Source organism: Palaemon carinicauda, chromosome 1 (genome assembly GCF_036898095.1).
Source record: "Palaemon carinicauda isolate YSFRI2023 chromosome 1, ASM3689809v2, whole genome shotgun sequence".
NCBI lineage: Eukaryota > Metazoa > Arthropoda > Malacostraca > Decapoda > Palaemonidae > Palaemon > Palaemon carinicauda.
In genome coordinates, this window is record NC_090725.1 from 208,214,853 (window position 1) to 208,226,066 (window position 11,214).

General features: G+C 37.3%; 1 protein-coding gene across 1 annotated transcript in view; it reads left to right on the top strand.

Moving 5' to 3' along the window:
• LOC137638024 (lysosomal proton-coupled steroid conjugate and bile acid symporter SLC46A3-like) overlaps window positions 1-8,617 on the top strand; it is a 22,147-nt gene extending 13,530 nt beyond the window's left edge. The window contains exon 2 of the mRNA XM_068370120.1: window positions 8,330-8,617. Coding sequence (XP_068226221.1) covers window positions 8,330-8,617 — 288 coding nt within the window. The remainder of the gene's footprint in view (window positions 1-8,329) is intronic.
• The last annotated feature ends 2,597 nt before the right edge of the window (window positions 8,618-11,214 follow it).

An 11,214-nucleotide genomic window follows, 5' to 3' on the forward strand; every position in this document is an offset into this window, starting at 1 on the left:
ACGTGTTTAGGTGTCCAGAACAGTGGCTTCCAGACCCCGTGGATTTTTCAACTTCCAACTCCTTCCGGTCCAGTCACCATCCTTCTTGTCCGTCGTCCTGGACCTATGTTGAACCCTTTCAAGATTTATCTATCTTGTGGTCTGCACATGCTCAAGAGGCCGTGTCACGCCAAATCTGCATGGCAATCATAATCTATCAAATCAAAATCCCCTTCCTTCCTATACATAAGTTAAATACATTCTTAGTGAATCTGAAAATACTTGAAAATAATCATTAATAAATAATGAATAAGAATATAATTGCTCTGCATCTTGCCATTTTGGCAATATTATATTTTGTAATGGTGGAGAGAACCGGAAAAGTACAGACGGGAAGAGAATAAAAAAGGTAAGGAGGATGGAGAGAAGGGAAGCAATGCAGCACTGTTTGTCCTCGTATTTAACTGAATTGCCGCGGAAAAATAAAAAAAATTGCAAGAATAGTGAATCAGTGAGTGTAACTTATTGTGTAGCTGTAGATTTTGTGAGAATTATATAAATTTGAGTTATCAGACAAAATAAATTATAGCCACGCTGAACTCTCAAGAAGACCAAAATTCACTCTTGCCCGTCAACATGTTTTCTTTCGATAGGTTTATCGAAACTTCCGCTAGGCTGACAAGACCTGTAATATAGCCCAGATGATAGCCATGGGTTATTTGCCCAAACAGCTGTTGGCAAAATTAAGTAATATATATATATATATATATATATATATATATATATATATATATATATATATATATATATATATATATATATATATGTATACATTAATAATCAATCATCTTTGACGCAAATGGCCTCGGTTAGATTTCACCAGTCCTCTATGTATATATATATATATATATATATATATATATATATATATATATATATATATATATATATGTGTGTGTGTGTGTGTGTGTGTGTGTGCGTGTGTGTGTGTCCTAAGACACGTATGTAACATATGTGAAAATATGTGTTTTACACGGTGAAATTAATGACCTTTTTAAGAGTACTATGTCTGTCATAAATTGTTACGCGCGAACAATGAGCTCGGTTATAGGTGCAGTGCATTAAGTCTGATAGGTGACGTGTTGTAAGCCTAATTTCCATCATAGTGGAAATTTCCATGATATCTAACAATTCAGCATATTGACAGAGCAACATTGCATTTACTTTCTCAGAGGAGTAAGCAGTAATACTCGAACGATCACAAGAACAAGAAGGTACTCGTCTGAAAAGTATTTGGCTGTGTAAAGTGTATTCACGAACCTTTTTATAATAAAGTGAAAAAACCCATGTTCCGATGTCTCATTATCCGACGACATGAGCAACGAACGCAGGATTTAGAAAATAGGTTAGATAACCTAGCCGAGGTGATAAACAGATAATTAGTTGAACGAGAAGAGGAGCAGCGCGCACCCACAGCATATCTGACGTACATAAAATAAGTTCAAACACACATGAGGGAATGCACATATGCATAGCAGAGTGAAGATACTCAAAACGTTGTAGTTCAAAAATGCCAGAACTCCATACAAGTATCAGGCCTTTTAACGATCAACGGCCTATTGTAGGGTTTCAATCGATTGAAGTGTTTTTGAGACTTTGAAGTAGCCACATATGGTTAGTCAGAAAGATAAAAAGTAAATCAAGTAATTAGTTTGCAGAAAGAAGTTCCAGTAATGGAGGTAATTTGTTGGCCATAAGACAGTTCAAGAAGTTATACTGAAAAAAAAGATGTTTAATTGAGAAATGTGCCTTACCCGATGCCAGAAAAGGCGATAATAAAAAAAATTAACAACCAAAAATTCGAGAGGGGGAGTCAGTTCTCAGTTTTGCAACTCCTATTTTTTCGAGATTGTGATTTGTTTACTACACGGAGTGCCAATCTTCCAGAAGGTGCTAAAAAATGAATTGCCCATAAACATATTTGCAGATTAGTAAACCTGTATTTATGTGGATATTTGTTTGATGACAATCACTCATTAGCAGATGTAGCGATGGCCATACAAAATATTTTTGGCAATTTGCCAGAAGAAAAAATGATGGAGAGTAACTGCCCCGATTCCTTAGAGGTGGTAGCCATGAAAACATATGCAATGAGGGGAAGCCACCATCCCCTAAACCGGGAGAGGGGAGAACAAAGTCAGCAAGTGAGAAGAATCTTCACATACTGGCAGTGTGGGGGAGAGGGGTACCAACGAGTGGAGTGCCCCACCTAAGGATAACCCCGCTGTTACACTTGTCAGGCCTACGGTCATCTATCTCAAGAGTGCCCAGCAAAAAACGCCGAGGGTGGGCGGGTTGTGGCAAACGTACACCAACCCCCGCCCAACATCCAAGGAAAAGAAAGCAGAGGAAAGGGCTGATGAGGGAGATCGATGACAACCACCCCCCTCCACATGACAGCAGAGGGAGCAGCTGAGGAAGTAGTGAGAATGACTATGATGAAGCAGGCACTGGGACCTCCCTCGGTACCCCAGACCCCACCCCCGCAGCACTAGGGACAGGAGCAGAGGACATTGATATTGCAAGCAAGGTCGTGGGCCCATGCCGCACACATCCTAATGGGCGGCTCGGAATATCAGCAGTCAGCATTGACTTACCAGATAATTCCAATCGAGCACAGATCGACACAGGAGCCAGCGTTTAGCTTCTTGAACAAAAATCTCCTCAAAGCCACCACAGTCAGCCGCATCCATTATCTTCGACGCACCAGGAGGAAATAAACTACAGGCATACAACGATCCTCAACTTTAAGGTGGGATCTGTGAAGTTTACACATGATTTTTTTTTTTTTTTTGCCAACCTTAGGAATTCCAGGAATCGAGGCTATACTTGGTCTGGATTTTATAATGAGTAATCAAATATACATTAGCGAGGAAAAAGACAGAAGAACAGTAAAAGCAGGAGGGTGTATTTTGCCGATAGAAAGTCATGAGAGAGTAAGTGCTTGTGTGGAAGGGAGAGACAAGTATGTGAGGTAACAGCTGTACCTGAAAGAGGAAAAGTAGTGCCTCCCCAGACACTTACGGGCATATCAGTGACACCATGTCAGCATCTCCCAGAGGGAGCCAAGGTCGTAGTTAAACCCCTTGACAAATGGGCAAACATAGTCTTAGAGGGCTTGTCAGAAATAAAAGAGCACAGAGCGGATATTATAAATAGTTAATTTGTCAAATAAAAGAGTTGTGTTAGGAAGGGATTCTGTGTGTGAATTGGAGTTATGTGAAATTAATAATAATCGAATCTTTGGAGCCACAACTCAAGCCCGCACAAACGAAGGCACTCAGAACTTGATTATGCAAGTGCAAAAACTATGTCCCCCAGATTATCAACATGTAGTTAATAACATTATTAATAATTATTACGATTAGTTGCAATTGGAAACGAGCCACCCAGAAGGATTGATTGATTTCCCTTTAGCATTGAAACTGGGCAGGCGGAGCCGATCAGGTCAAGGCCTTATAAGGTACCCATTCATTTCCATCGAGAGATAGAAAGGGAAATTAGTAAATTAAGGGAACAAGGGATTATCGATAAGAGCGAATTGCTGGGACTGCGGTGATTACCGAAGGGCAAGTGGCTACGTGATTAAAGTTCAGCCTTGAGCAAAGGCTGTGTTATAGAATGTGTAGAGGTGAATACCTTATACTTAGAATTATAAGAGAAGGGCGGGAGGCTGAATGATTTTCTCGGGAAAACGGCTTATAGGAAGTTGAATGCACTCATTAAGGATATTGCATTCCCATTGCCCTCGATCAAAGAACTACTCGTGAAGGTACGGGATAGTAAATATTTTACAAATAATGATTTCAAATCTGGATACTATCACATACCCATTCAGGAAGACAGTAAATGTAAAACAGCAATTATAGACAACGATCAACTATTTAATTTTCTTCCTTTTGGTGTTAAAAATGGTCCAAGTCATTTTTCTGGAATGATAATGGTGGTGTTGTCCCCCTTAAATGGTCATAATGTTCTTGCTTATTTAGGCATAATTACAGGGAAAACGGCAGAGGAACATTATAATAACATTCCTAAAGTTTTAGAAGCATTGTGCCATAATGACATGAAAATAAATTTGTCAAAGTGCAATTTTTTCTGTAAACAGGTTGAATTTTTAGGTCATATAATAACCCCAAGAGGTATCCAACCCTGCCCAAGTAAAGTAGAATCTATTAGATATTTCTCCAGGCCACGTACCGCTAAGGAAGTAGCTGGGTTCATTGAGCTTGCTGGGTATTACCATGAATTCATATGAGGTTTTAGAGAGATAGCGAGACCATTTGATACTTTAAAGAAACAAAAAGTAATAAATTGGAGAGTGGAAGAAGAAAGGGCCTTTAACCATTTGAAAACTGCCTTAACTAGCAATGAGTTATTCGTATATCCTAGATTTGATCGCCCGTTTATAGTGACAACAGATGCAAGTAGTGTAGCTATTGGTGCGTATAATTTTTCAATGAGATGATAAAGTTGCAGAGCAACTCATTTGTTTGGCTTACAGGGCATTAAAAGAGACAGAAAAGAATTACAGTACATTCGTTTGAGAGGCATTGGCTATTCTTTGGGTTCTAGAGAAGCATCGGTTCTTTTTAATAGGTCAGCCGATTGAGTTGCAAAATGTTCATGACAAAGGAGTCTTGGCGTTTGCCGATGTCCTCTCTAGAGATGCAGCAATTGCAGTAACAACTTGGGCACAAAAGAGGAACAAAGAACGAACCCAAAATATTGAAGGTCCCCATCAAAATAGGAAATGGGATGTGAATTCACGCGAGGAGCAATCAGAAAATGAGATCCACGAGCAACCGAGAGAGGGTTAGTGGATATGCTTGAGAGAGAGAGAGAGAGAGAGAGAGAGAGAGAGAGAGAGAGAGAGAGAGAGAGAGAGAACAGGAATGTGTGTGAGTGGCTGAGGATATGACCAGGGGTATCCGGAATGAGTGCCCTGATGATGCAGGAGTGATTGACTTACGAGGTTGGGACATAAAAGAAGTCTGAGAGGGACAGAAAAAAGAGGAATGGATGGAAAGAATGCGAGTAGTGATTAAAGGGGAATCAGAGAGTTATCCATCATTTCTGAATGTGCCTAGTGAGATTTTTTTTTTATAGAGAGTGATATCTTATATTGTGCTTACGAGAAGAGGGGGGTGGAGGGGGGATTTTGTGCATGGGGAGTGCTTCCTCCCTCTTTAATTAATCGAGCCATCTACATTGTACATGCAAGTCCGTATGCAGGGCATTGAGGGATTGTTAGAACATTAAGGAGAGTACGTGGATAATTCTTTTGGTTAGGAATGAAAAAATCTGTGGAAATTTATATAAAATGTTGTCATGCTTGTAACTGTTCCAAAGAACATAAAAACACTGTACCAGAAGCCAGAAAGTGGCCTGTGATTCCTATTAAATTTTATAGGGTGCATTTGGATGTGGTAGGACCATTACCTACTGGTATAACAGAACATATGTATATATGTGTATTTGTGGATGCATTTACTTGATACACTCATACTTACGCAATGTTAGATAAATCATTAAATTCATTAGTCCAGGTGCTATGCTCTTTTAGTACTAGGTTTGATTGCCGAAAATTTTAATACGTGATAGTCTCAAGTTTATAAATGAGGTGGTGAAAACGGTCACGGACTTGATGAAAATTGAACACTTTTCAGTGACCGCATATAGGACTTCAGATAATGGCTTAGTGGAATCATACAATACGGAAGTAGTGTGAAATTCACGTTACTTAGTAGCTGATGACCCCTTTTATTGGCACGCCATGCTTCCTGCGGCTGAGCTAGCTTTGAACATTGCATATAATGCTTCGCTCAGGGACATACTTTTATTTTTAGTGTATGGACAGGATCCCTTGTTATCATATACGGTCCTGATTAATTCGCAACAGTTGCCAAACTATTCAACTGAGCAATACCATGTTTATTTACTAAATCTCTTAAGGAGAGTAATGAACACCACTGAAAGGTTTTTGAAAAGAGCTAATAAAAAAAACAGCTCAGAGTATGATGGTCGGTTTAAAACCACACTGGTAAAAGTATTTGTGGGCGACTGTCTGTATTTGAAACGATTACAACCTAGAAAACAAACTAGAGCCAGCCTATTTGGGTCCGTACGGAGTAAAGATGGTTAAATCTAACACAGTAGGGATACAAAGCATTATTAATGGCGCAGTGTTTGAACATCATCAGCCACACATACACGTGGTTCCGGAGGAGGTAGTTTTCAGTGTCAATCAGAGCATACCTCCTTAGCCCTATATACGTGACATTCCTCGATTTGATGAGTAGGAAGTTTTTTTTTCTTTTTGCTGTTGTTGTTGTTTGAACAGACCTCATTTCTTCTTTTGACGTGTTCTAAATAAACTTGTGTTCTTATGTGGGTGCTTAATGTAGAAGTAAAGTGTGATAATTTTGCTGAGTGTAGCAATACGTATGACATACTGCTGAGTGAACCTGAAAACAAACAGAGAGAAGTTAAATAGGTCAGGTGTGATCCGTCAGGTAGATACTGTATTATTGATGTATTTATATGATTCCTGGTTGCTGGGACTTGGGCGGTTCCCAAAGGGCAAGTGGCTACAGGTATAAATAGTTCAGCCTCGAGGGAAGGCAATGTTAGAGAATGTGTAAAGGTGAATGCCTTATCATCATCATTATCTCCTCCTACGCCTATCAACACAAAGGGCCTCAATTAGATTTTGCCAGTCGTCTCTATCTTGAGCTTTGAATTCAATACTTCTCCATTCATCATCTCTTACTTCGTGCTTCATAGTCCTTAGCCATGTAGGCCTGGTTCTTCCAATATTCTATTGCTTTGTGGTGCCCAGCTGAACGTTTGGTGAACTAATCTCTCTTGGGGAGTATGAATACCTTATACATAGAGTTATAAGAGAAGGGCGGAAAGCTGAATTATTTTCTCGGGAAAACGGCTAGTGGCCACCGATTAAGTGTTACAAATTTAGTGTAGTAGTGATTTTAAAAATGGCGAAACGGTGATGGCGAGTTGTGTTGCAAAATTGTGCCATAGACCCGAACAAGTAAAACCGAGCGATGAAGGAATATCTATTCCTACCAGCATCTCGCCTGAAAGGCCCGTATAGCCCGCAACCAGAGGGATGTTACTGGTGAGGTTGTGTAATACCAATATAGATATATCTTTTTTTACTTTGAGTATTCTGTATTATAGTTGCAGCGGTCATAAGAAGAAATGAGTTAAATTATTTTCTTTACATTGTGTACATTTTTACATGCAATATTTCATTTTTTATTTTTTTGTGGAAGATGTCTATTTTTGGGGGGTGATTTCTATGTATATATTTTATGTTGCATTTCTGTCTAGTACATGCCATGCCCTATTCTGGGTCGGAGTATCCTCCATATATCATAAACTAGAGAGGGTGAGTGCTCATCTCTCTCCCGAAATGAGGAGCATGGGGGGAAGAGTAATGTCCTAAGGCTTGTATGAAAAATATGTAGAAGTAGGCTATGTGTTTTATACAGTGAGGTTAATGACCTTTATTAAGAGTACTATGACTGTTATAATTTGTTGTGCGCGAACACTGAACTCTGTTATATGTGATGTGTATTAAGTCTGATAAGTGACGTGTTGTAAACCTAATGGTGAGAGTATATTTCCATATCAGTGGAGATTTCCATGTAATCTAACAATTCAGCATATTGACAGAGCAACATTACATTTACTTGCTCAGAGGGGTAAGCAGTACCACTCGAGCAATTACAAGAACAAGAAGGTACTCATCTGATGAATATCGGGCTGTGTAAAGTGTATTCACAAAGCTTTTTATAACAAAGTTGAAAAAAACCGTGTTTCAATGTCTCATAATCCGTCGACATGGGATATATATATATATATATATATATATATATATATATATATATATATATATATATATATATATATATATATATATATATATATAAATTGAAAATAAAATCATCTTATTCTCAATTTCAAATGATCTAAGAAAAGAAATTATTTAATGAGGAATATGTTTGTAAAATTGCAATTCTAAAGAAGTGTATTAACCTAGTAATCTGCACTTGCAAGCATTAAGTAAACAAAAAAAAAATACTTTACTCAATCACGGAAGCACCTCTAACAACAGCATTCGAAAATTTTTCAGAACCATTTTTAAATAAACTGCTGAGGATGTCTCTCGAATCTTTCTTCCTTATGGTATCAATATATCTGTACTTTTTCATAATTCTAATTATAGATTTATTTTTCCTTTAATAACTGTTTGATTTCCTTTCAGATATGTGATGAAAATGAGACTGGCAGAGTGTTCGCTATGATGGCCGTTCTAGAAGTGTTCTGGCCTATTGCAGACAGCGCCATCTTCACAAGTGTCTACGGCGCCACGATCGAAAATTATCCTTCCTTCGAACACCTTGTTGGGGCAGCCTTTGCTCTTTTGGCAATCATAGGCTTTTTAGGCCTAAGGTTGTCTCTGAACAATGATGAAATACAGACGCTGAAGAAAAGGATTGACGCCGACCAAGGACGATACCAAACCAAGATTTCAGCGGCAGAGCGGAGCTAAAAGAGATTAATATAGAGTTGCCTTTTTATACGAGGTTGGCATAGGCCTTTAATTTTATAGTAATAGGTAAGGAAACTAAGACTTGGTAATCAGTTCTGTATACACTCCAAGTACAACAATTTATCCGACAGTTGGCTATTTTACTTAAAACAAAAAAAAAGATAATAATAATAGATAGGCCTACAATTTTTTATTGAAGCGAACCTCCCTTGTCTTCAATGGTTGGATAAATGTTTTTAACTAAAGGAAATTAGGGGACTTCTGCACCATACAATATTTGTTGTAAAGTTCTTCAAAAACAATGCCACGTTTACGATAAAGACATACTATTTGTTATCTTCTGGTAATAAAAATTGAATGGTGCAATTTTTTTATTTAGAAATATTTTATTCTTACTCCAATATTTATACGAATTATCTAAAACAGTCTCGTTAAATACAAATCATAACTATTATGACGAATTTCGTACAGTTGTCACCTTTGTTACATAATCAGCTTTAGCTCAACCCTGCCACTCGATTTTGTCCTAAATATAGGTGAAAAGTAGTCAGTTTCGAATATAATTTCATGAAACGAATCTTCTGTAATGGATTGATGATCATTCAGTAGCCAGTTCAACCATACACAAAACTATATTTTCATTAGGATTATTGTTTACGGGTAATCTACGGAGGTATGATTTCTCTTTTCTTGGTGTAAGGGTGTGGGCTCTACTGAAAAGTCATATAACAGGATACCCTGCTTTGTATTTATATGAAAGACATAAACGTTATGAATATATTTGTTAAGCAATTTTTATTTAAAGTTGGATACGGAGTTGACAAGAAAGTTGCTATTCCTTATTGTAGGCTTCATCAGAGATCAACCTTATCAGGCTATCAGACATTGCCCTCAAATTATTACTATCACTGCAAATCTAGTAAACAAAGAAAAAATCTTTAATAGAGGTGACAACATTAATGTACTTTTAATTCATAACTAATGCAGTTGATAACTGTGGTAGCCTGTTTGAATATAGGCATACCTACTGAATCCTCAGCGGCCATTTCCTGGCCTTCCCTGGTCTTAGCTTGATGGAGAGGGGCTAGGTGCTATTCATATGTATATATGAGCAGTCTGTTGGACCTTTCCTTGTCTCTTGCCATTGCCATTCATGAGTGACCTTTAAACCTTCAAACGAGGTATAACACCAGAATGTCTAGGGTAAATATATTCTAGATCCTCTTCACATTTGCTCCAGAATTATCAAGTTTGTATTTATATCCAATCTTCGTTCCATGAATGCTGCAAGGTGTTAAACGAGCACATTTTTCAATTAAATTGTAGTTTTTGTGCTAACTGAGTTGCTCCCTTCTGAAAGGTAGATTTGTTCTTCCTGGTAACATTGATGCAGCCGATGCTGTTGAATATTTGTTTTCGTTCGCACTTTGCTGAATTGAGCACGAAATTTTGGAATGAGATCCTCCCCGTCCAAAAATTCAGGGATTTCCCCATAGCAGAGTAAAATAACATTTGTGTTGCCGTATGGACATTGTCTCAAGTGTGACTTCTTTTAGCATATTTTAATGGCATGCCACTACCTCAGTCATTCAAATAATTTCTTACAATTTGCTATAAATCATATTCCTTTTGCCAGACCATATTAGATAAGTTTATTGTGTCGAATAGTTTAAATAATCATATACCTTCCCTTGGATTCCTTCCTGAGTAAACCAAGGCAATATGCGCGCATCCAAAGAAATGCTCTTAGGCTACACTCAACCAGAAAGTTTTGTTTAGAAAATATTACTGATTCTCTTTCATATGCTCAAGAAAAAGAGCTGTTCTCTTTACAGTGTAATTATGCTTCATATGGATGAGAATAGAAAATAATGATTGACGAAAAAAAAAAAAAAAAAAAAAAAAAAAAAAAAACTCATTGTTACGAAGTATTAGAAAATATTTTGAAATCTAATTAAATTAAGATTGCTTAATAATTGTCAGAGAAGAAACTAGAGTAAATAAGGAAAAATACAAATTTTTGGTCCAGAAAAAACGTGAAATAATTGTACTGAAAATTACAATTAAAAATGAGAATGTATCTTGGAATAATTGAGGCATTAATACGCTATTGGCAACCAATAAATCAGTGTCAAACATTTTGATTGTTTTAATTTCTACATCCTAAATACATCATTGCTCAAAGTATGATTTGGTACTGTGTAATAGAAAAGAAATAAGCATACAGTATACAACAATGTAGTTTCTTCTAGTTATTCTTACGAGAAATTTTCAAGATATAGGTATAAGCAAAATTAACTTATATACTCAAAGAGGAAAATGATATGATTAAGTGATTGATTATGTGCACACTATGCCATTCATCTTAAGGAATAGCATGGGTCAATATAGAATGATATATAATGTAGATTACTGTTCATACTTTTTAGTATATAGGCCGATAGTTATTTTTATAGGTACGGGCCTGAAACTATGCAGCCGGTAAGGAGGCGATGCAGAATTACAGCAAAAATCTAGCTGAGAATGAATCAAGATTAATGAAAGGTTGCACAGCCTCTCTGGGCGGAAATCTTAGAGGAATCTAGTGATCATTGATC